At 38.3% G+C, this 26,960-nt stretch overlaps 2 protein-coding genes across 4 annotated transcripts in view; both read right to left on the bottom strand.

Moving 5' to 3' along the window:
- Positions 1-26,960, bottom strand: part of MINPP1 (multiple inositol-polyphosphate phosphatase 1) — a 52,450-nt gene that overhangs the window by 6,751 nt on the left and 18,739 nt on the right. The gene's annotated exons all lie outside the window — the stretch shown is intronic.
- Positions 20,099-21,519, bottom strand: LOC112632021 (cell growth regulator with RING finger domain protein 1-like). Its single transcript, XM_025397636.1, has 2 exons — positions 21,045-21,519; positions 20,099-20,905 (listed from the first exon to the last, which is right to left on the bottom strand). Exons 1-2 carry the CDS (start codon positions 21,464-21,466, stop codon positions 20,332-20,334), a joined length of 996 nt encoding a protein of 331 aa, XP_025253421.1. The 5' UTR covers positions 21,467-21,519; the 3' UTR covers positions 20,099-20,331.

The raw sequence follows: 26,960 nt of genomic DNA, 5'->3' as shown, positions 1-26,960 counted from the left end.
TGAAATGCACATGCAATAACAAAAAAAAAAATATTCAATGAAAAGCACAGTTCTAAAAAAGCTGATTAAGATAGTTTGGCAGAACATGTTTCTCAAGACACAGGTCACAAGGACCCTGCTGATAAAACCAGTTGTGGTAAAGAAGCCAGCCACAACCAGCCAGAATCAAGAAGGCAATGACAGTGACCTCTGCTCATCCTCACTGCTCATTATGTGCTAATTATAATACATTAGCATGCTAAAAGACACTCCCATCTGTGCCGTGACAGTTTACAGATGCCATGGCAACTCCTGGAAGTTACCCTATACGGTCTAAAAAGGAAGGAACCCTTGATCCCAAGAATTCCCTACCCCTTTCCCAGAAAACTCATGAATAATCCACTCCTTGTTTAGCCTATGATTAATAAATAACCATAAAAAATAGCCAACCAGCAGCCCTCAGGGCTACTCTGCCTATGTGGCAGCCTCCCTTTTATTCCTTTACTTTTTAATAAACTTGCTTTCGCTCTACTCTTTTGGCTAACTTTTGAATTCTTGCCTCCCTGAAGCCAAGAACCATGTGACCTCTGGCGCTGAACCCCAATTTTGCCCTATGACATGATCACTAATGATGTAAGCCTCTAAGCAGATGAATAAAGACAAGGGTGTAAGCATCTAAATTTTTACTCTTGCTTGGAAGAAAGAGAATATGTCAATAAATGACAATTTTTAGTCATAAAACCAGTATCTAGGCCAAATCTCCAATCAGTAATTAATAGCTACTTGGAACACTGCACTGAGAAGGATTCTGATGTTGTATCCAGACTCGATGTGATCTATTTCATATTTCCTACACATTCTACTCTCAATTCATGAACCTCCTCTCCTTCCCAATCAATCTCTCCATCTTTACCTTTGATTTCCTAGATGTAACTAAAATGAGTTGGGTCATTTCTAAGACACTGGACTATAAGACATATTAAAAGAAGATGTTTTAAGTTAGTATTATGTCCAGGTAAGGTTTCTTAAGAACATATTTTTTAAAAAGAAAATAAAGTTAGTTTTATGATGCTGCATAATTTTTCTGCTTGGCAATATCACTACTGGTAAAGTATAACACAAATATATATAAAACATATAATCACCTAAAACAAATTATTACTTCAAGAAATATGTATAAATCACTCCTAAATGTATGTACATAAATCTTTACTGGATACAGGTAAGAATATACTTGGTTTGGTTTATGTCTTTTTTAAAAAAACGTCAAGGAAGCTTGACTATTAAAAATCCCCCTTGGAGAAATTTTATCTCAGAGAAAAACAGCTTATAAAATAGAAAAAGCTGCCATAATATTTCCTATAATATGCTATCAACATGAAACCCTAAGGACTTAGGGTTCATTAAACTGAAACCCTAAGGAGGACTTAAAATTACGTTTTAGCAACTACACGTTTTATACAATTTTTAAAAACCTGACTTTATTCTTGATTTTCCCATTTCAAAAACAGAATTCACTAAATGTCTGGGTTGAGGTTTCAAGGGTAAGAATTACACACACTCTTAAATAAGTTGCAACAACTAAAAGAATGTTAAGTATTTTTTGCTTTATCTCAAAAGTATTTCCATTACATAACATCTCAGAATATAAATCACTAAAATCTCAAACATAAATGTTTTTCTTTGCTATTTTTTCTTAGCCTGAATTCAACTTAGTAATCTTTAATGGTTCAAGGGCAAACTAGAATAAAGATAATAAAGATTACTTTGTAAAGTATTACTATTCATAAATAAAGCAATCTTTATTATTATCTTTATTCCTCCAGGTGCTGTAAGAAAGGAGAGAGGCTTCTTTCTTAAGGTTCCAATGATATTGTGAAATATAATATATATTTGGTCTTTGTTCCTGTTTCCTGGTAGAAACTCCTAAAATTCTTGAAATCTCCCAAGTGCTGTCTTTTTGTGTGCTCACATTGATTGACAGCTTCAGGATGGGGCTGGTCAGCAAAAAGGCAAAGGCATGATTACAGGGTTAGGATTTTCAGGCCCACCCCTCAACCTCAGGGAAGAGGGAGAGGGGCTGAAGGTCAAGTTGATCACCAACGGCCAATAGTTTAATCATGTCTAAGTAATGAGGCCTCCATAAGAACCCAAGAGGACAGGGTTTGGAGAGCTTATGGACAGCTGAAAATGTGGAGGTTCCTGGAGGGTGGTGTGGCCTTGGGAGGGCATGGAAGCTCCACATCCCTTCCCTCATACCTTGTTTTATGTGTCATTTGTATCCTCTGTTAATATCTTTTATACTAAACCGGTAAACCTGTTTCCCTGAGCTCTGTGAGCCACTCCTGCAAATTAAGTGAACCCAAAGAGGGGGTTGTGAAAACCCCAACTTGAAGCCAGTCAGTCAGGAGTTCCAGAGGCCCAGACTTATAACTGGTGTCTGAAAAGGGCAGGAGGCAATCTTGGGGATTGAGTCCTCAACCTGTGAGACCTGATGCTACGTCCAGGAAGATAGTGTCAAAATTAGAGGATACCTAGCTAGTGTCTGCTGCTTATTGGTGGGAACCCCCATCCCCCAACACTGGGTCACAGAAGTTAATAGAGTTTGGATGTTTGTCTCCTCCGAATCTTATGCTGAAAAGTGATCCCCAGTGTTGAAGGTGGGACCTAGTGGGAGGTACTGAATCATGGGGATGGATCCCTCTTGAATGGCTTAGTGCCATCCTCTTGGTGATGAGTGACTTCTCAGTTCACATGAAATCTGGTTGTTTAAGAGTCTGGGGCCTCCCCCTTCTCTCTCTTGCTCCTTTCTTCCCATGTGATACCTGCTTCCCCTTTGCCTTCCGTCAGGATTGTAAACCTCCTGAGGCCCTCCCCAGAAGCAGATGCTAGAGCCAAGCTTCCTGTACAGCCTGCAGAACCGTGAGCCAAAATACACTCGTTTTCTTTATAAATTACCCAGTATCAGGAATTTCTTTATAGTATTGCAGAAATGGACCAACACAGAAAATTGGTACCAAGGTGTGGGGCATTGCTATGAAGACACCTGAAGATGTGGAAGTGCCTTTGGAACTGGGTAACAGGCAAAGGCTGGAAGAGTTTGGAGGGCTAAGGAGACAGGAAGATGAGGAAAAATTTGGAACTTCTGAGAGACTGGTTAAATGGTTGTGAAAATGCTGACAGGGATATGAACAGTAAGTCCAGGCTGATGAGGTTCCAGATGGAAGTGAGGATGTTATTGGGAACTAGAGCAAATGTTACCCCTGTCACATCTTAGCAAAGAACCTGCTGTATTGTGTCCCCTAGGGATACCCTCATCAATTTTTCCTCATCTTCCTATCTTCTTCTGAGCCCTCCAAACTCTTTCAACCTCTGCCTGTTACCCTGTATTGTGTGCCCTAGAAATACCCTAGGGCACACAATACAGGGATCTGTGGAAGTTTGAACTTAAGAGTGATGGTCTAGGATATCTGGCAGAAGAAACTGCTTAGTAGCAAAGCATTCAAGATGTGGCCTGGCTGCGTCCAACAGCCAATGATCAAATATGGGAGCAAATAAATGACTTAAAGTTAGAACTTATATACAAAAGGGAAGTAGAGTGTAAAAGTTTGGAAAATTTTCAGTCGAGCCATGTGATAGAGAAAGAAAAAGTATTTTCAGGAGAAGAATCCAAGCAGGTTGTGGAGCAACCACCTGATAAAGAGGTTATCATGGCCAGGGCATGTTAGCTCATGCCTGTAATACCAGAACTTTGGGAGGTCAAGGCAGGAGGATCACTTGGGCCCAGGAGTTCAAGACCACCCTGGGCAACAACGTAAGACCCCCCATCTCTACAAAAAATAAAATAATTAGCTGGGTGTGACGGTGCATGCCTGTAGTCCCAGCTACTTGGAGGCAGAGGTGGGAGGATTGTTTGAGATTGAGGGGTCAAGGATGCAGTGAGCTATGATCATGCCACTGTACTCCAGGCCAGTGTAACTGAGAAAAACTCTATTTCCAAAAGAAAAAAAAAAAGAGAGATTATCATGACTAAAAGGGAACCAGGTGCTAATATCCAAGACAATGGGAAAAAGGCCTTGAAAGCATTTCAAAAATCTTTGAGGAATCCCTTCTCATCACAGGCCCAAGAAGCCTAGGAGGACTGAATGATTTCAGGGGCCAGGCACGGAGCATTGCTGCCCTGGCCAGCCTCAGGACACTGCTCCCCACATCCCAGTAGCTCTGGCTTCAGCTGTGGCTCAAAGGGCCCCAGGTACAGCTCAGGTCACAGTTTTACAGAACACAAGCCACCATAAGTCTTGGCGACTTCCATGTGGTATTAAGCCTGTAGGTGCACAGTATAAGAGTAAAGAAGGCTTGGCAGCTCCCATCTAAATTCCAGAGAATTTATGGGAAAGACTGGGTACCCACATAGAAGCCTGCCACAAGGGCAGAGTCTCTCCATAGAGAAACTCTTCTAGGGCAGTGCCAGGGGGAAACATCACAATGGAGTCCCGCCACAGAGTCCCCACCAGGGAACTGTATAGTGGAGCTGTGAGAAGGGGACTGCTGTCCTTCAGATCCAAGAATGGTAAAGCCATCAGAAGCTTGTAACCTCGGTGTGGAAAAGCCACAGGCATTCAACTCTAACCCATGAGGGCAGCCATAGGGGCTGCACCCTGCAAAGTCACAGACACAGAGCTGCCCAAGGCCTTGGGAGCCCACCTTTGTACCAGTTTGCCCTGGATGTGGGATGGGGAATCAAAGGAAATTGTTTTGGAGCTTTAAGATTTAATGACTGGCTTGGCACAGTGGGTCACACCTACAATCCTAGCACTTTGGGAGGCCGAGGTGGGCAGATCACTTGAGCTCAGAAGGTCAAGACCAGCCTGGGCAACATGGCGAAACCCCGTTTCTACTAAAAATAGAAAAATTAGCCAGGCATGGTGGTACACTCCTGAGGTCCTAGCTACTTGGGAGGCTGAGGTGGAAGAATCGCTTGTGCCAGAGAAGTCAAGGTTGCAGTGAGCTGTGATCATGTCACTACACTCCAGCCTGGACCAACAGAGTGAGACTCTGCTTAAAAAAAGAGAAAAAAATAAAAAAAAAAAAAAAAAGAAAAAGAAAAAAAAAGATTTAACAACAGCCCTGCTGGGTTTCAGATTTGCATGGAGCCTACTGCCCCTTTCTTTTGGCCAATTTCTCCCTTTTGGAATGGGAGGTATACCGAATGTCTGTACTACCATTGTATCTTGGGAGTAAATAACTCATTTCTGATCTCACAGGCTCATAGATGGAAGAAACTCATCTCCAGATGAGACTCCGCAGACTTCAGACTTGCGACTTTTGAGTTAATGCTGGAATGCGTTAAGACTTGTGAAACTCTTGTGAAGTCATAATTGTATTTTGAAATGTGGGGATATGAGATTTGGGGGGCCAGGGTTGGAATGATATGGTTTGGATGTTTGTCCCCTTCCAATCTCATGTTGAAATGTGATTCCCCATGTTGGAGGTAGGGCCTGGTGGGAAGTGAGCGGGTCATGGGAGAGGATCTCTCTCAAATGGTTTAGCATCATTCCCTTGGTGATAAGTGAGTTCTTGCTCAGTTAGTTCATATGAGATTTGGTTGTGTAAAGGAGCCTGGGACCTCTTCCTTCTCTCGCTTTTGCTCCTGCTCTCACCATGTGGTACTCCGGCTCCCTTTCCCTTCTACCATGACTGGAAGCCTTCTGAGGCCCACACCAGAAGCAGATGCTGGAGCCATGCTTTTATAACCTGCACAACTGTGAGCCAATTCAACGTCTCTTCCCCAGCCTCAGGTATTTCTTCACAGCAACGCAAGAATGGACTAACGCAGAAGTTGTGTTGACTATTGTTGTGTTGTTGTGAAGTCAGAGGAAAAACAGGGTTTTTTCCCAAACAACTCTCAAAGAAGGAATAAGTGAAACATCTAACTCATAACGATGAGGTATAAAATTCAAGAGGACTTAGCCAATAATTTTTCAGACATTTTAAACTATATGGTTCAAATCAAGGGCCCATTCATAGTTAAGAATTTCAGAATGCTCTTCTTATAAACAAGAATGACTAAGCAATATATAAACGAATTTCTATTTCATTGTTTGAAACTCAACTGGCAAAATATCAAACTCAGGTATATAAAAAACCAACTGCCTCCAGGGAATTATCTATTATCAAAAGAGCTTCCAAAGAGCTAATATACAATCCTTCTTCAACAGTTGTTTGTGCTTATCCCTGTTTGCCCATATAAAAGGCTAACTCACATTTCTGTTTTATTTGACAAAGTTAAGTAGCACAGTGTCAAATAAAAAAACATATTATGTTTCTATGCCAAATATGTGGACTCCAAACATGGAGACTTGGATACCTTCAACTGGTAGAAGCTGAGACAGTTGCGGAGTTTGTGTGTGTGCACACATACAGTAGGGTTTGTTTGTTTTCATAACTTTTAAACCCCCAAAACAAATTCATGAAAGTATTTATTTATGATCCAATTTTTACCAGAAGCCATTAAAGGTATGTGCCAGGACTGTATAAAGTAAATCAGTAATTTCTGTGAAGTGATTTGGTCCCAAGTCTATGAACACGCTGCTCTTTGCCGTACGTCACAATTTAATCTTAAAAGAGTTCAATCTGGTTCTTAAGCCATCTCCTAGCTAACTGGAGTTCTTAAGCCTAACTCCAGTTAGTATATGCCCAATCACTATTTGAAGGAACCAAATCTCCAGTTTCTCTTTGAATATACCAAAGTCCCAAAGATGGTATGAGAACTTTTCTGGTTTCACTTCCAACCTTCTCCAACAAACCAAAGCTGGTCTATGAATAAGCCCAAAATACTGGCAACAATAAATGGGTATGAGTATGTGTGTATGTCTGAATGAGGGAGTAAGAAAGTGTGTGTGTGTGTGTGTGTGTGAGACAGAGAGACAGAGAGAGGAGAGAGAGACACACACAGAGAGAAACATAGGTATGTAGGTATAGGAGGGCAAAAAAGAGAACAAATGTGAAAGGAATTCCTTCTCGGTTGACACTCATAATTATGCTTTTCTTATATAAAACCCCTGCATATATTTTGTCATAAGACTGCTGAGAGCATAAAGATTGCTATATTTTATTTTATCTACGGTATCATGTGGCTTTGTCACTACCATTCAATAAACAGAGTTGTGAGGTTCAGGATACCATGACAGAAAGAACCAAGTTTTTCCTTTAACAGAAGAATAAGCTGAGAGAGGTGGCTCACACCTGTAATCCCAGCACTTTGGGAGGCCCAGATGGAAGAACTGCTCGAGCCAAGGAGTTTGAGACTAGTCTGGGAAACATGGAGAGACCTTGTGTCTACAAAAAAACCCCACAAAATTAGCCAGGTGTGGTGGCGCATGTCTGTAGTTCCGGCTACTTGGGAGGCTGAGGTGTGAGAATCACTTGAGCCCAGGAAGTCGAGGGTGCAATGAGCCATGATCATGCCACTGCACTCCAGGATGTCAGAGTAAGACCCTGTCTCAAAACAAACAAACAAACAAGCAAAAAATACAGGAAGATGTAAATGTTTTTTAAAGGAGGGCTGCCAAGGCAATCACTCAATGCTCACTGCATCTGTGATTCTTAACTTTCACAAAGGACATGAAACCATCTGAGAATCTAAGAAAATGGAACTTCGTACTAGAGAAAGGCATGTGGCCCATAAAAACTTGAATATAGTTTCGGGATTTCAGACTCTATACCGCAAGAATCCCTGTGCTACATATTACAATGTGACATCTTGAGGAATAATATGTCTATAATTCTGTCCCATATTGGTTTGTGTCCCTAGAGTCATATATATTCCACAAAAGTCTGATAATTTTGTCCTAATACTATATTTAAAATGTCTAAGCAGAATGAATAATTAACACCAAATTAAGAATAATTCAGATGTTCTGCATTCTGATCCAATTAGTCATAGTTCTCAAATTAACATACATCTCCCATTACATTGTAATGACTATAATAGTCATTACAATTACTATTCTTTCTTTGAGACTCTTGGCAGAAGTATCCCAAAGAACAGGAATTATACATTTAACTCTGCTCTCTCCCTGATAAAAATGCATTAAACTTGGAATGTTGCATTTTCCAAAAAGTGACAAAACCACTTGAAAAGATACATATTTTGCCTGAAAATGTAAACTATTAATACAAATATAAGAAAGCAAATGAGTAATCTATATAAATGTCTGGATAGAAATATACAGAATCATAATGTTTTAGGTTTGAGATCTGGTCAACCCTTCTTATTTTAGGAATAATAGTGCGAAATGATTAAGTGGATTACTGCAGTTCTCCAAATTACACCCCTCCTTTTACTTACAGAAATTGGTGAGGAGATTTTACTATGTCTTCAACCAAAAACAAAGTTTAAGTCTAAAATCCTGTCTTTTAATGAGGGTTGATAACTATGTGTGTGTTCAAACTAGATAAAGGATACAAAGCAACTACTTCAAGTCATTCAAAAAGCTCAACCATTAAAAGAACTAATAATTGCATGTTTTCCCCCCAAATGTACTCAGCTAGATCCTTCTAAGCTCTTAATTCACATTTCACACTTAATTGATGTTATGCAAAGTATGTTTTTAAACATGATTCAGGAATATCAAATACAGCTTTACACAACTCAAGTAATTCCCATATTTATGTAAGTATACAAATAAGCAACATGAACTGCCAGATGCTTTGGGAAGAAAATTACCAGAAAAAAAATTTTTGTTAAGTCTTCCACATCTAATTGAAACATCAGTTCCAGGGAGTATTTGGAGAAGCATCAATCCAACAGCTTAACATAAATCAGGAACGAAAATGACTCAAGTATGACATTTTTATTCCTGAAGCAAAAATACACTGAAACAGTTTCCACTTCCGGTCAAGACAGAGTAGCAGGGACCAGATTTACTGTCCTACCTTAAACTACCAGAAAGCTGAACAAAACACACAAAGTTTCAGACACTCAACAATAGTCATAGTATGAGAAAAAGAAAGCAAAGGAGGTGACTCCAACAACTGCCCCTGCTTACTGCCAAGTTTCCAGACTATGGCACAGGGAGGGGACACCCAAACAGCTCGGAAGTCACCCTGAGCAGCTGAGATGGGAGTGAGAATTTAGGGAGGCCACACTAGCTGAATTCACAGGAAGAGTACCTGAGAAGAGAGTGCTGCAGACCAGCACAGGCTCCCTCAAGTTTTCAGCTGGCACTGAACAGCACATGCATATGGGAAAACTATCCAAATCCCAGAGAAAAAACATTGAAAAGGAATAGGTAAAAATTAGCAGAGTTAATTACAGATTACTCCTATCTATAATCCCAGTGACTCAGGAAGCAGAAAGGAAGGATTGCTTGAGCCCACCAGGAGACCAACCTGGGCAACACAGCAAGAAAAATAAATAAAAATAAATAAGTTCCATGTATTAAACATTTTTTAAGGATTAGCCAGGCATGGTGGTATATGCATGTGGTCGCAGCTACTTGGGAGGCTGAGGTGGGAGGACTGCCTGAGCCTGGGAGGTTGGGGCTGTAGTGAGCTATGATCACACCACTGTCCTCTGGCCTGGGTAACAGACCCCGTCTGAAAAAAGAAAAAAGCAATTCCCAAAGCTAACACACAAAAAAGAATAGTTTTCACACAAGCCAGAGTAGGAAAACCTCAAAATACACAGGGTACATATAAATACTCAGGGTGAAATGCCTCAATAATGGGGCAAAATCAGTCCATTAATATATATTATTATTTTTTTTAAAAAGGCAAACTATAGACTAAGATAACATATTTCTAGGCATAAATCTGACAAAGGACTGTACCTAGACAACACACATGCACGTGCACACACATACACACACAGAACAGCAATAAAGATAACCCAATTAAAAAGCAGACAAAATATTTAAAGACTTCACTGAAGTAGATATATAGATGTAAACAAGCACATGAAAAGATGCTCAGTATCACTGATCATTATGAAAATGCAAACTAAAACCACAACAAAGTACTACTACACACCCATTAGAATGGTTAAAATTAAAAAGGCCTGCCATATCAAGTGTTGGCAGGATGTGGAACAACTGAAACTCTCATATATTGGTGGGAAAAGCTTGGCAGTTTCTTTAAAAGTGAAAACTACGTTCGGGCATGGTGGCTCATGCCTGTAATCCCAGCACTTTGGGAGGCCAAGGCGGGAGGATTATCTGAAGTCAGGAGTTCGAGACCAGTCTGGCCAACATGATGAAACCCAGTCTCTACTAAAAGTACAAAAATTAGCTGGGCGTGGTGGCACATGCCTGTAATCCCAGCTTCTTGGGAGGCTGAGCCAGGAGAACTGCTTGAGCCCACGAGACAGAGGTTGCAGTGAGCCAAGATCGTGCCACTGCACTCCAGCATGGCCAACAGAGTGAGAGTCTCAAGGAAAAAAAAAAAAAAGTGAAAAATACACCTACATAAGACTCAGTCATTCCATCTAATTAGACAGGTTCCCAAAAAATCAAAACATAACATACGAAGATCACATATATTCAGAAGCATTATTTGCAATAGCCTTACAACTGTGAATAACCAAATGTCCATCAAAAGGTGAACAAATGGTGGTGGATCTGTATAACAGAATACTACTTGGTCTTGAAAAGGAATGAACTATTAGATTCATCAACAGCACAGGTGAATCTTACAATCACTATGCTGAGTGAAAGAAGCCCAACAAAAAAAATATTCACTATATAAAATTCATTATATAAAATCCTAGAAAATACAACTTAATGTATAGTGACAGAAAGCCTATCAGTGGTTACCTGAAAATGGGGGTAGAAAGTGAATTAGAAAGGGTCACAAAGAAACTTGGATGTGATGGATATTTTATCTTGACTATGGTGATGGTTTCATGGGTGTATATATATGTAAAAACTGACCAAACTGTACACTTTAATATGTATAGTTGACATGAATTATACCTCAATCGGGTTATTAAAAAACACATCAAAACAATTACTAAGGGCTGATATGCTGATATTAGTGAAAGAAAAGTCTTTGGTACCCTACTTCAAACACTCCTTATAAAGCCTTTACCAAACCCCAAAGAGTTCAAATTAATTCTCTCTCAGTAATTTTGTTTTTATCTGTTTTAGTGCTATTATACTCGTTCTCCAAACTGTGTTTGGAGACAATTTCAATGCATTCATCTTTGTATACCCTCTGTTGCCAGTCAAATAACCTGAACATAGCAGGTACTCAAAAATAACCTGGAAAAAGCTGTGTATTTATTTCAGTAGACTTGTCTAAATATTCCTGAAAAATAACAATAGATTTTACTTGTCTATGTTCTAATTAAGGAGAGAGATGTTTAAGTGTAAACCTCAGAATACGTGGAACTTATTTAAAATTAACACAAATAACTAAAGCAGAAATAGGAACAATCTTATTTTATTTATTTATTTATTTAGAGACAGGGTCTTGCTCTGCTGCCCAAGCTGGAGTACAGTGGCACGATCATGGCTCACTGTAGCCTCGAGCTCCCAGGCTCAGGTGATCCTCCCACCTCAGCCTCCTGAGTAGCTGGGACTACAGGCACATGCCACCACGCCTGGCTAATTTTTTTTTTTTTTTCTTTTGTAGAGGTAGGGATTCCCCCTGTTACCCAGGCTGGTCTCAAACTCCTGGGTTCAAGCGATCCTCCTGCCTTGGCCTCCCGAAGTGCTGGGATTACAGGTCTGAGCCACCATGCCCAGCCAGGAAAAATTTTAAATCAGCATCTAGATGACAGGTAAAGTATACTGTTTTTCTCTGGCATAGATAACACCCTATTTAATAGCTTATTTTCCAACACTGTCTAATTCAAACCATCAAATTAACTTTGGCATTTTACATTTTCATTCCCATATAGGCCTTTGCTCAATACTCTTCTTCCTTGATGTCTTCCTTATTCTTTCCTAGCCAAATTTTGCCTGGAATGATTGTCATGATGGTATTAATAACAATTAATAAAATACTTAATAATTGTGTAAAGCATAGTGGTAAAAGATAAGTGTGTCTTTACATGTATTTGTGTGGTACACATACATACATGAACACAGAACTCCAGTCAACCTTCTCAACATCTTGAAACATGAGTATTACCTGAATTTTAAAGATGACCAAGTTTTGGTTAGGAAATGCTCAACAAGGATTTGAATTTTAATAATCCTATACCAATGTAAATTCCATCCCACTACAATGTCAATGATTAAGGCTCACCTTACATCTTACCTCCACACAGAAGTCATTTCCAACTACCATGAACTGCAGAGATGACTTACTTTCCCAAGCATCCTTTTGCTTTTGACTAAATTGCTTTCTTAAGGCATCTTCCTTACTAGACTGAGAGCCCCCTGGATGTAGGGGGTATAACTTCTTACCCTGTTTATGTATTCCCAATGCCTAGCACTATGACCACACACTGTATGTGCTCAAAAACTGCTTGCTGAATTGAAATGAACTGAGCCTTTAGTTATGGAATAATGAAATAATTTCCTAGCCTCTTATGTGGTAGAAGCATTTCTTCTATAGAATCTCTGACACAGTCATCCAGATTCGACTAACATACTTCTAAAACAGGAAACTTACTACTTCACAAAACAGCCTATTCTATTGATTTAACAGGTATTTAAAAGTTGTGGGGTTTTGTGTGTTTGAGGTTTCTTTTTTAAAAATAATAACTGAAACAAGATTTGCCTCCCTGTTCTACTGTTGGGGTCAGCACAGAGTAGGTATACTCTCCAACTATGGCAAGAACAGATACGACAATAGATTTAAGAGTAATCCTTAAAAAACTGGATACAATTCAACAAGAATAGTTTTTAAAAAAGTACAAAGGTAAAATAATTTTGCAGATATAATGAATAACGACTTAGTAGACCTACAATCTGGTGACAGTCAAAAAGTGTCTATTCAAAAGGCAGCTGGACATTTGAATATAAATTCAGAGAACAGCCAGGCTAGTTATATAAACTTTTACTTATTAATATTTAGCCAGTATGTGGCCAGGCACTGTGGCTCACACCTATAATCCTGTAATCCCAGCACTGTGGGAGGCCAAGGTAGGCAGATCACCTGAGGTTAGGAGTTCAAGACCAGCCTGGCCAACATGGTGAACCCCTGTCTCTACTAAAAATACAAAAATTAGCTGGGCATGGTGGCAGGTGCCTGTAATCCCAGTTACTTGGGAGGCTGAGGCATGAGAATCACTTGAACCTGGGAGGTGGAGGGTGCAGTGAGCCGAGATGATATCACTGCACTCCAGTCTGGGGGATACATCAAGACTCTGTCTCCAAAAATAAAAAAAAAAAAAAAAAAAGAAAGAAAATATTTAGTCAGTATCTTTCAACACTAAAGAGATTCCTAGCACTGAAAAGATTCCTGATACCCCTGGCTAAACTCCATGGAACTGTGACTTCAAAAAGTTGGCAAAAAGACCTAGAATTGGCATACATTTCTAAGAACTTTAAAGAAGCAAGTTTCCCCTGTTACAATGGGCTAATTGACTAAATAACTAAAATCACTTGGTGTCACTACACATTTATCTCAATACTGCCATCTTACGTTAACATATGGGACTACACAGCTTTAAAATATAGACTATGAAATCTGAAAATATCAATGATTTCAAACCCAACAAAAAGGTAGAAAAAAAGGTTAACACTGAGAGTTGAGGTATTTAGTAACAGTAAAAAATATTTTTATAGTAATTAATTTAAAATGGAAGATCTCATGAGGCAAGTAATTATAGACCCAAAATAAATCTTACTTCGAGAAAACATGAAGTAACTTGTTGAATTCCCCGAATCCAAAAAGATTAAATTAACAGATATATGGGGAAAAAAATCTAGAGGTAACTCATTTCTTCAGTAAATTAGATCTGCTTTTCTAATCACAGCTGCTTAAATAGAAATAACTGCTTGAATTTGCTGGTTTTAACTTTAATCCCATTACTATAGTGATGGTGCAAAAAGGAAAATAAAAGTCAAGTTCCTAATAAAATCAAGGAGCTGAATTTCAAGGGCCAGTTATATTTAACTGAAAATTTAACAATTTGCAATCTTCCATTTTTTCCATGAAGTAAAACCATGCTATTAAAATTATGTCAAAAAAAAATTCAGTGGCACTGAAGAATGTCTCTGATTTAATGTTTATATATATATATATATATATATATATATATATAAAATCTGTATACATATTAACATTCCAACAAGGGGGTAGGGGTGGGATGGAGAAAGCAAAAAGTAGCCTGGGAACTTGGGAATTATGTGAAAGTCTTTTTGTCAGAAAATATGAACGTCAAAATACTCATTTATAAACTCTAATTCCAAATTTAACAAAAGGATTTAAGTCATGTACAAAAAAAAAAAAAAAAAAAAAAAAAGGCTAATGTTCTGATAGAAGAGATCAGGAAAAATACAAAGATAAATAATCTATTAAAATCTTATTATTCTACCACACTGGAGAAAAGCAGTTAAGTGGGAACTCTGTACTTTCTACTCAATTTTCCTGTGAACCTAAAATTACTTTTAAAAGTCCATTAATTAAAAACAAACAAACAAACAAAAAACAACTTACTTGCTCCTTGCTGAGCATATATTGATTTTCTTCACCAGCACTGCTCACAGCATTGGTCAATCTGTTTTTAGGAGAGAAATCTGACAGAAGTCTCAAACTACACTTTCTTCTCCTTTCCTATTTTAAGATTTAATCTTAATTCAGCGAAATAAGTATCTTTTAAAACCCTCATCAGTCTTTTAGTACAGAGATACCCAGTCCCAGGAAACCATCTGCCAGTTTCTTCATCATCACTCACTGCTGAACAATGTTTGTTGATTCCTTCTTCAGTTACAAGAGGCAGTAGTCAAAACGATTTCCTGTCTTAAAGGGGCAAACTCCCTCTTTCAACTTCTCACATTGTTTCACAATCTTACACTTTTATTTTCTCTAGACTGTAAAAGACACAGTGCAATGACTTTGCCTCACTCATTACTGCCTGACATACAAACATAGTAGTTGCTTTGTTGAATGAATATTCTTTTCAATCCACAAGAAAAGGCATACTCATTCAAAAGAAGTAAAAATGTTTTCCATCTTGCAATGAAGTTAGTTTAATAAATGAGGCCATAAAGTTTGAAAAGAATAAGTCTCACAAAGTACTCGTTTTCATTATTTGAACAATTGCCAAGGGGGTTGGGGGTGATGGAGGGGAAGGGTGTGTGAATATCTGGAAAAGACACTAAGGACATGTTTGGGCCAGAGAACTATCACATATAATACTAATACCATGTCAGCATATCATATTATATTAAGTGCTTTAATAAATATTATCTCACTTGATTATCACAATTCTATGAGTCAGGTGAGGTACAGGTTGAGTATTCCTTACCCAAAATGTTCAGGACCATAAATCTTTTGGATTTCAAATTTTCTCAGATTTTGAAATATTTACATATATATAATCTTGAGGATGGGACCCAAGTCTAAATATGAAATTCATTTATGTTCCATATACACTTTTCACACATAGCATGAAGGTTATTTTATACATATTTTAAAGAATTTTGTGCATGAAACAAAGTTTCAACTACAACCCATCACATGAGGTCAGATGTGGAATTTTCAACTTGCCGCATCATGTCTGCACTCAGAAAGTTTTGGATTTTGGAGCATTTCGAATTTGCAAATTAAGGCTAGGCATCATTCTTCATTCCTCTTTTCCAAAGTGAGGAATCTGCAGCATCCATAAAGCTGGACCAGGAGTCAAAACAAATCCAAGCATCTGCCTACTACGTCATATTGCCTCTACACCACAGAACTGCACCTATTGCCACAAGCCATGCATGAAAATTCGCCTCATTATTTTCTCAGTTTATTAAAATACCATCAGCTACTAGCTAACAGAAATGGAGTGCTCAATTAGTTGCATTTTTCCCTCTGTAATTTATTGGTAGGTGAGATAAGCAAATTTTTTTAAAAAAGCAAGATGAACAAAAACATGGTATAGTCATACAAAGGAATATTATTCAGCCATGAAAAAGAATGATACGTGCTACTGCTACATGTACAACACGGAAGAACCTTAAAAACATGATGCTAAATCAAAAAAGCCTGTCACAAAGAACCACATATTGTACCATTCCATTTATACGAAATGTCCAGAATACACCAATCCATACAGACAGAAAATATATTAGTGGTTGCAGGGCATGGCGGAGTGAGGGTGAATGGAGAGTGACTTCTAAGGCACAGCATATAGAATTTCTTTTTGAGGTCATGAAAATGTTCTAAAGTTGCAGTAGTGATGGTTGTGCAACTCTGTGAATATACTAAAACACTGAATTGTGCACTTTAAGTAGGTAAACTGTATATGATCCAGGCATTACTTCATCTTGTTGTGCTTTGATTTATTGTGCTTTGTAGATTCTGCATTTTGCCACAAATGGAAGGTTTGTGGCAATCCTGAGTTAAGTAAGGCCATCCGTGTAATTTTTCCAACAGCATGTGCTCACTTTGTGTATCACATTTTAGTAATGTATCACATTGTAGTAATTACCACAATATTTCAAAGTTTTTTTATTATTATTACTATTATTATAATATCTGTTATGGTGATCTGTGATCAGTGATCTTTGGTGTTACTTTTGTAGTTGTTTTGGGGTGCCATGAACCCCACCCATACAAGATGGTAAATTTAATTGATAAATGTTGTGTATGTTCTGACCGCTCCACCGACCAGCCATTCTCCATCCTCCTCCCTCTCCTCTAGCTTCCCTATTCCCGGAGATACAATACTGAAATTAGGCCAATTAATAATCCTACAATGGTGTCTAAGGGTTCAAATAAAGCAAGACTCACACATCTCTCACTTTAACTCAAAAGCTAGATATGATTAAGCTTAGTGAGGAAGGCATGTCCTAAGCTGAAATAGGCCAAAAGCTAGGTTTCTTGGGTCAGTTAGCCAAGTTGTGAATGCAAAGCAAACGTTCTTGGAGGAAATTAAAAGTGCTACTCCAGTGAACACATGGATAAGACAGTGGAAGAATGTTATTGCTGATAGGAAGAAAGTTTCAGTAGTCTGGTAGAAGATCCACACAGCTGCAACATTCCCCTTAGCCAAAGCCTAATCCAGAGCAAGGCCCTAACTCTCCTCAATTCTGTAAAAGCTAAGAGGTGACAAAGATGCAAAAGAAAAGTTAGAAGCTGGCAGAGGTTGACTTATGAGGTTTAAGGAAAAAAGTTATCTTCATAACACAAAAATATAAGGTGAAGCAGCAAGTCCTGATGTAGAAACTGCAAGTGATCCAGAAGATCTAGCTAAGATAATCGAAGGTCACTATACTAAGCAGATTTTCAATGTAGACAAAACAGCCTTCTTTTGGAAGAAGACACCATCTAGAACATCAATGTCTCGCTTCAAAGCATACGATGATTCTCTTGTTAGGGGATAATGCAGCTCCTGACTTTAAGTTGAAGCCAATGCTCACTGGTCATTCCAAAAATTCTAGGGCCCATAAGAATTACACTAACTCTACTCCTCCTGTGCTCTATAATTGGAACAACAAAGCCTGGATGACAGCACATCTGTTTTTACATAGCATGGTTTACTGGCTGTTTGAAGCCTACTGCGACTGCCTGCTCAGAAAGAAAGAGTCCTTTCAAAATATTACTGCTCATTGACAATACACTTGGTCATTCAAGAGCTCTGATGGAGATGTACAAGGAAATTAATGTTGTTCTCATGTCTGCTAACACAAAATCTATTCTGCATCCCATAGATCAAGTAGTAATTTTTATTTCATTTAAGAAATAAATTTTAAGAAATTTATTATTAAGAAATAAATTTGAGAAATATTTAAGAAGTAAATTTCGTATAAAAGAGAAATATTATTTATTTAAGAAATAAGTGTCATAAGGATATAGCTGTCACAGACAGTGATTCCTTTAATGGATCTGGGGAATGTAAACTGGAAACCTCCCAGAAAGGTTTCATCACTCTAGATGCCATTAAGAATATTTGTAATTCATGGGAGGAGGTCAAAACATCAACATTAACAGGAGTTTGGAAGAGGCTGATTCCAACCCTCATGGATGATAGGAAGTAGCTGTAGATGTGGTGGAAATAGCAAGAAAATTACAAATGGTGCCCAAAGACATGATTGAATTACTGCAATATTATGATAAAACTTGAATACATGAGGAGTTGCTTCTTAGGGATGAACAAAGTGGTTTCTTGAGATGAAATCTACCCGTGGTGTAGATATTATGAATATTGTTGAAATGACAACAAAGGATTGAGAAAGTTGACAAAGCACTGACAGGGTTTGAGAGGACTGACCCCAATTCTGAAATATGTTCTACTGTGGGTAAAATGCTATTAACGAATGCATGAAAGAAAGAGTCAACTGATGCAGCAAACCTCATTGATACTTTCTTTTATAATAAATTGCCACAGCCACCCCAGCCTTCAGCAACCACCACTCTCATCAGTCAGCAGCCATCAACACCTGAGGAAAGACCCTTTACCCGCAAAAAGATTACAACTCTCTGAAGGCTCAGATGATCATTAGCATTTCCTAGTAATACAGCATTTTTAAATTAAGGTATGTATGTACTGTTTTTTAAGACAAAATGCTGTTGCATGCTTATTATAGTATAAACATAACTTTTATATGTACCAGGAAACCAAAAAAATTGTGTGACCCCCTTCATTGTGATATTCACTTTTTTGCAGTGGTCTGGAATTGAACTTGCAGTATCATTGAGACATGCCTGCATATGAATTATTTCTCAAACTGTTTTAAAAAATAATGACCCTATGACACTGTAAAATCCTTAATTTAAAAAATTCAATTATTTTCTAATATATTGCACATCAACTCAGTGAAGTGATCTAATAATTTTAAAACATTTTCAGTAATTATGTCATAAGCATTTTGGTGTTGCCTTGTAAAAAAAAATTTACTAATTCAGAAAAATGGAGTCTTCTTTAAAAACATTTTTTCCACTTTTACCAAAAAATTATTTCATTCCATTTTTTAAATACTTTTGTTAAATACTCAGATTAAGTTTTACTGAAGCATAACTACCAATTTTAATACAGCTGTGTGCGTAATCACCACAATCCAGTTTGGGAAAACTTGGACCACCTAAAAAGTTCTCTGTGCTCAGCTGGGTGCAGCGGCTCATGCCTGTAATCCTAACACTTTGGGAGACCAACGGGAGAGGACTGCTTGAGCCCAGAAGTTTGAAACTAGCCTGGCAACACAGCAACACCCCGTCTCAAAAAAATTTTTGTTTTTTAATTTAAAAGGTTCCCTGTGCCCATCCCTGCTCCTACCTCCAGACCCAGGCCACCAACGATTTGCTTTTCTCTTCAAAGTTTTGTGCTTTTTAGAAATTTCAAACAAACAGAATCATTCAATATATAGTCTTATGTATCTGGCCTCTCATTTGGCATGTTTCTGAAGTCATCCATTTGGCTGACTATCAGTAGTTCATTCTTTCTTAATTGCTGAGTGGTATTCCATCATATGTATGTACCACATGTTTATCCATCTATCAGTTGATGGGCACTTGAGCTGTTTATAGCTATCATGTTTTTAGCTATCACGAATAACACTGCTGTAACCATTGACATGAGTCTATGTATAGACACATACATTCATTTCTATTTGGTAGATACTTAGAATAAATTTGCTTAGTCGTATAGATACATGTTTGACTTTTTTTAATATATATATCTTGTATTTATGATTTAAGAACGAGTATTTAAAAACTATGACCTGTATTTATGTAACTATAAGGGAGATTAGAAACCAAACAGATGGATATTTATAAAAACTGGTATTTCAGGAAAAGATTTAAAGAAGCTCATTCCAACTCCTTTGTATAAACTAGGGAACACACAATTACTTTAAGCAGAATTGTTTTTTCTTAATTGCTCTCCAGATTACATCAAAGGTAAAACATTTAGTGATCTTAAGGCTTTAACTTCCTCAAATTTTCAATGGATTGCCTTTCAGAATGATTTTTCTAATTAACGTGAGAGGAAATCTAGCTAATAAAAGGCCAAACTCTTAGATTCTTTTCAAGAGTTGAATGAATTTTTATGTATCAACACAGATGGATTTCAGTATTCACTCACTAAGCAGAAAGGAATAATTAATTTTTATCATCCATGTACCATACAAATATGAAGTTAAAATATAATTTTCATTGATGGCCAATACTGTAGATTCCATGTTATAATGAATTCCAAGATCATCAATTTCTGCATCTTTAGTAGAAAGTGTAATTTTCAGTGTTACAATGTCTTCAAAGAGTCTTCAGTTTGTCTTTATCTTGCTCTTTTTGACTGCAAAGTGCAAAAGATTCCTGAAGAAACTGCCTGCATATTGGGCACTGCTGAAAATACTTCATGCAGCCATCACACAGGCAGGTGTGTCTGCATGGTAAGAGCACCCAGTTCACAGTCCCATTCTGGCAAACAACACAGTCCTGGCTGTTCTCCGATGGCTCAACTTCACTTTTAGAGAGTCTCATCTTTTCCAACAAACTTCTGCCTGTGTTTTTTTCTTCTGAAGAGGAACAGTTGGAGGGAGTGAAATTATTATTTGCAGACATGAAAAGTTGCTTAAGATCATGAAATTGACCTTGAGCCAAGAGTAAATATTGATACAATATTCTGCAGGATAGTTTATAAGTCCTATCAGGAATATGAATCACTGACACCACGGAAATAATATCATAAATTTCCCGGTCATCCTCATCAGCTAAGGTCAATAGCGCTACCAATGGATAGCGAGATGTGGGCACTGTGCCAAAGTCTTCAATTTTATTATCTCTTGGTAACCGGCAATATATTTCTTCTTTGCTATCCTTTTTAATACTTTTTGAAAATGTAAAGGTAAATTGCCACTATAACCATAAGAACAAAAATATACCAAAAATGATCAATAAGTTAGCAACACTTTATCCATAAGAAGTCTAATTTTCAGTGCTAATGGGTATATCAGATAACAGGATACAAATACTGTTCCTGATAGAGATATTCACTATACAGAGCATCTTCTAATGCTTGGGGAGTGCTTATTCTGAAGCAATAAACATGCTTCTGCAGAGCGTCATATAATTTTTGAACACTGCACCCCCAGTAGCATGTAAGGAGACTATCTTCAAGGCAATCTGTTGTCAAGGTTATGCCAGTTGTAATTGAAGCTGAAGATGGATTAGTGATCTCTAAGCCAAAAGGATTCTTGACTTGTCTCATTTGCTTTTTGAAAACTCTTGTGCTGACCTGGGTCTCTTCTGAATTTCTCAGAATTACTGGAACATCCCAACCAAACCATCCCAATACTAGACCGGTGGTCACGACGAAGCAGGTGAAGACCACCACAATGTAGAAAAGTGGCGAGTATTCATAAAGCATTACCAGAAACACCGCAGCCATCAGGGTCTCGCTCTGGATAGAGCCAGGCTCAAGCCGCGTAGCCCAGCCCAGCCCAGCCCGACATGTTTGACTTTTTAAGAAACTGCAAAACTTTTCCCAAGGGGCTATACAATTTTATATTCCTAGCAGCAATGTATGAGGTTTCTAGTTACTTCACATCTCACCAACACTTAAGACAATCTCTTTTTTTTTTTTTTTTTTTTTGAGACGGAGTCTTGCTCTGTCACCCAGGCTGGAGTGCAGTGGCCGGATCTCAGCTCACTGCAAGCTCCTCCTCTCGGGTTCACACCATTCTCCTGCCTCAGCCTCCCAAGTAGCTGGGACTACAGGCACCCGCCACTTCGCCCGGCTAGTTTTTTGTATTTTTTAGTAGAGACGGGGTTTCACCGTATTAGCCAGGATGGTCTCGATCTCCTGACCTCATGATCCGCCCGTCTCGGCCTCCCAAAGTGCTGGGATTACAGGCTTGAGCCACCGCGCCCGGCCGACAATCTCTTTTTTATTTTAGCTAATTTAGAGGATTCATTAGTGGTATTTCACTGTGGCTTCAATATCTAATGACAGTGAACAACCCTTCATGTGCTTGTTTGCCATCCATACATCTTCTTTAGTGAAATCTGTTCAAATCTTCTGCCCTTCTAAAAACTGGTTGTTTTGGTATAAGCTGTAATTGTCTGCATATTCTGGATTCAATCCTTAATCATGTATGTTTTGCAAACACTTTCTTCAAATATTTGGCTTGGTCTTCTCATTTTCTGAATAGTGTCTTTTGAAGTAAAAGGTTTTAAATTCTGACGTTCATTTTAATCAACTTTCTTTTTTTTTTTTTTTTTTTGAGTTTTGCTCTGTTACCCAGGCTGGAGTGCAGTGGTGCGATCTTGGCTCACTGTAACCTCCGCCTCCAGGGTTCAAGCGATTCTCCTGCCTCGGCCTCCAGAGTAGCTGGGACTACAGGCATGCAACACCATGCCTGGCTAATTTTTGTATATTTTGTAGAGACGGGGTTTCGCCACGTTGGCTAGGCTGGTCTCGATCTCCTGGCCTCAGGTGTTCTGCCGGCCCAGCCTCAGCCTCCCAAAGGCCGATTACAGGCGTAAGGCACCACGCCCAGACCATTTTATGAACTTCTGTTAGCAGATCACACTTTTGGTGTTACATCTAAGAAATTCTTGCCTAATCCAAGGTCATGAAGATTTACCCCTAGGTTTTCCTGAGAGATTTATAGTTTTAGTTCTTATATTTAGGTCATTGCCCCTGTATTTTCTTTAAGAAATTTTACAGTTTTATATATTACTTTAAATAATCTGTTTTTGTGTACAGTGTGAAGGGTCTAGGTGCCATTTTTTGATAAGATGTATATCCAATTGTTTCAGTACCATTTGTTGAAAATACTACCCTTTTCCCCAATGTATTAGCTTGGCATCTTTGTCAAAAATCAATTTACCATATATATCTGAGTTTATTTCTTGATTCTATTTTGTCCTATTGATCTATTAATATTTGTTTTTTGTTTTTTTTTTAAATTTATTTATTATTATTATACTTTAAGTTGTAGGGTACATGTGCATAACGTGCAGGTTTGTTACATATGTATACTTGTGCCATGTTGGTCTGCTGCACCCATCAACTCGTCATTTACATCAGGTATAACTCCCAATGCAATCCCTCCCCCCTCCCCCCTCCCCATGATAGGCCCCGGTGTGTGATGTTCCCCTTCCCGAGTCCAAGTGATCTCATTGTTCAGTTCCCACCTATGAGTGAGAACATGCGGTGTTTGGTTTTCTGTTCTTGTGATAGTTTGCTAAGAATGATGGTTTCCAGCTGCATCCATGTCCCTACAAAGGACGCAAACTCATCCTTTTTTATGGCTGCATAGTATTCCATGGTGTATATGTGCCACATTTTCTTAATCCAATCTGTCACTGATGGACATTTGGGTTGATTCCAAGTCTTTGCTATTGTGAATAGTGCTGCAATAAACATACGTGTGCATGTGTCTTTATAGCAGCATAATTTATAATCCTTTGGGTATATACCCAGTAATGGGATGGCTGGGTCATATGGTACATCTAGTTCTAGATCCTTGAGGAATCGCCATACTGTTTTCCATAATGGTTGAACTAGTTTACAATCCCACCAACAGTGTAAAAGTGTTCCTATTTCTCCACATGCTCTCCAGCACCTGTTGTTTCCTGACTTTTTAATGATCGCCATTCTAACTGGTGTGAGATGCTATCTCATTGTGGTTTTGATTTGCATTTCTCTGATGGCCAGTGATGATGAGCATTTCTTCATATGTCTGTTGGCTGTATGAATGTCTTCTTTTGAGAAATGTCTGTTCATATCCTGTGCCCACTTTGTGATGGGGTTGTTTGTTTTTTTCTTGTAAATTTGTTTGAGTTCTTTGTAGGTTCTGGATATTAGCCCTTTGTCAGATGAGTAGATTGCAAAAATTTTCTCCCATTCTGTAGGTTGCCTGTTCACTCTGATGGTAGTTTCTTTTGCTGTGCAGAAGCTCTTTAGTTTAATGAGATCCCATTTGTCAATTTTAGCTTTTGCTGCCGTTGCTTTTGGTGTTTTAGACATGAAGTCTTTGCCCATGCCTATGTCCTGAATGGTACTACCTAGGTTTTCCTCTAGGATTTTTATGGTATTAGGTCTAACATTTAAGTCTCTAATCCATCTTGAATTAATTTTCGTATAAGGAGTAAGGAAAGGATCCAGTTTCAGCTTTCTACTTATGGCTAGCCAATTTTCCCAGCACCATTTATTAAATAGGGAATCCTTTCCCCATTTCTTGTTTTTCTCAGGTTTGTCAAAGATCAGATGGCTGTAGATGTGTGGTATTATTTCTGAGGACTCTGTTCTGTTCCATTGGTCTATATCTCTGTTTTGGTACCAGTACCATGCTGTTTTGGTTACTGTAGCCTTGTAGTATAGTTTGAAGTCAGGTAGCGTGATGCCTCCAGCTTTGTTCTTTTGACTTAGGATTGTCTTGGAGATGCGGGCTCTTTTTTGGTTCCATATGAACTTTAAAGCAGTTTTTTCCAATTCTGTGAAGAAACTCATTGGTAGCTTGATGGGGATGGCATTGAATCTATAAATTACCTTGGGCAGTATGGCCATTTTCACGATATTGATTCTTCCTATCCAGGAGCATGGTATGTTCTTCCATTTGTTTGTGTCCTCTTTTATTTCACTGAGCAGTGGTTTGTAGTTCTCCTTGAAGAGGTCCTTTACATCCCTTGTAAGTTGGATTCCTAGGTATTTTATTCTCTTTGAAGCAATTGTGAATGGAAGTTCATTCATGATTTGGCTCTCTGTTTGTCTGTTACTGGTGTATAAGAATGCTTGTGATTTTTGCACATTAATTTTGTATCCTGAGACTTTGCTGAAGTTGCTTATCAGCTTAAGGAGATTTTGGGCTGAGACAATGGGGTTTTCTAAATATACAATCATGTCATCTGCAAACAGGGACAATTTGACTTCTTCTTTTCCTAACTGAATACCCCTGATTTCTTTCTCTTGCCTAATTGCCCTAGCCAGAACTTCCAACACTATGTTGAATAGGAGTGGTGAGAGAGGGCATCCCTGTCTTGTGCCAGTTTTCAAAGGGAATTTTTCCAGTTTTTGCCCATTCAGTATGATATTGGCTGTGGGTTTGTCATAAATAGCTCTTATTATTTTGAGGTACGTTCCATCAATACCGAATTTATTGAGCGTTTTTAGCATGAAGGGCTGTTGAATTTTGTCAAAAGCCTTTTCTGCATCTATTGAAATAATCATGTGGTTCTTGTCTTTGGTTCTGTTTATATGCTGGATTATGTTTATTGATTTGCGAATGTTGAACCAGCCTTGCATCCCAGGGATGAAGCCCACTTGATCATGGTGGATAAGCTTTTTGATGTGTTGCTGAATCTGGTTTGCCAGTATTTTATTGAGGATTTTTGCATCGATGTTCATCAGGGATATTGGTCTAAAATTCTCTTTTTTTGTTGTGTCTCTGCCAGGCTTTGGTATCAGGATGATGTTGGCCTCATAAAATGAGTTAGGGAGGACTCCCTCTTTTTCTATTGATTGGAATAGTTTCAGAAGGAATGGTACCAACTCCTCCTTGTACCTCTGGTAGAATTCAGCTGTGAATCCATCTGGTCCTGGACTTTTTTTGGTTGGTAGGCTATTAATTGTTGCCTCAATTTCAGAGCCTGCTATTGGTCTATTCAGGGATTCAACTTCTTCCTGGTTTAGTCTTGGAAGAGTGTAAGTGTCCAGGAAATTATCCATTTCTTCTAGATTTTCCAGTTTATTTGCATAGAGGTGTTTATAGTATTCTCTGATGGTAGTTTGTATTTCTGTGGGGTCGGTGGTGATATCCCCTTTATCATTTTTAATTGCGCCAATTTGATTCTTCTCTCTTTTCTTCTTTATTAGTCTTGCTAGTGGTCTGTCAATTTTGTTGATCTTTTCAAAAAACCAACTCCTGGATTCATTGATTTTTTGGAGGGTTTTTTGTGTCTCTATCTCCTTCAGTTCTGCTCAGATCTTAGTTATTTCTTGCCTTCTGCTAGCTTTCGAATGTGTTTGCTCTTGCTTCTCTAGTTATTTTAATTGCGATGTTAGAGTGTCAATTTTAGATCTTTCCTGCTTTCTCTTGTGGGCATTTAGTGCTATAAATTTCCCTCTACACACTGCTTTAAATGTGTCCCAGAGATTCTGGTATGTTGTATCTTTGTTCTCATTGGTTTCAAAGAACATCTTTATTTCTGCCTTCATTTCGTTATGTACCCAGTAGTCATTCAGGAGCAGGTTGTTCAGTTTCCATGTAGTTGAGCGGTTTTGATTGAGTTTCTTAGTCCTGAGTTCTAGTTTGATTGCACTGTGGTCTGAGAGACAGTTTGTTATAATTTCTGTTCTTGTACATTTGCTGAGGAGTGCTTTACTTCCAATTATATGGTCAATTTTGGAGTAAGTACGATGTGGTGCTGAGAAGAATGTATATTCTGTTGATTTGGGGTGGAGAGTTCTATAGATGTCTATTAGGTCTGCTTGCTGCAGAGATGAGTTCAATTCCTGGATATCCTTTTTAACTTTCTGTCTCGTTGATCTGTCTAATGTTGACAGTGGAGTGTTGAAGTCTCCCATTATTATTGTATGGGAGTCTAAGTCTCTTTGTAAGTCTCTAAGGACTTGCTTTATGAATCTGGGTGCTCCTGTATTGGGTGCATATATATTTAGGATAGTTAGCTCTTCCTGTTGAATTGATCCCTTTACCATTATGTAATGGCCTTCTTTGTCTCTTTTGATCTTTGATGGTTTAAAGTCTGTTTTATCAGAGACTAGGATTGCAACCCCCGCTTTTTTTTGTTCTCCATTTGCTTGGTAAATCTTCCTCCATCCCTTTATTTTGAGCCTATGTATGTCTCTGCGTGTGAGATGGGTCTCCTGAATACAGCAGACTGATGGGTCTTGACTCTTTATCCAGTTTGCCAGTCTG

This window comes from Theropithecus gelada, chromosome 9, assembly GCF_003255815.1.
Source record: "Theropithecus gelada isolate Dixy chromosome 9, Tgel_1.0, whole genome shotgun sequence".
Lineage (NCBI taxonomy): Eukaryota > Metazoa > Chordata > Mammalia > Primates > Cercopithecidae > Theropithecus > Theropithecus gelada.
Note: the sequence above shows the minus strand (reverse complement) of the source record. Positions and strands in the feature narration are given on the sequence as shown.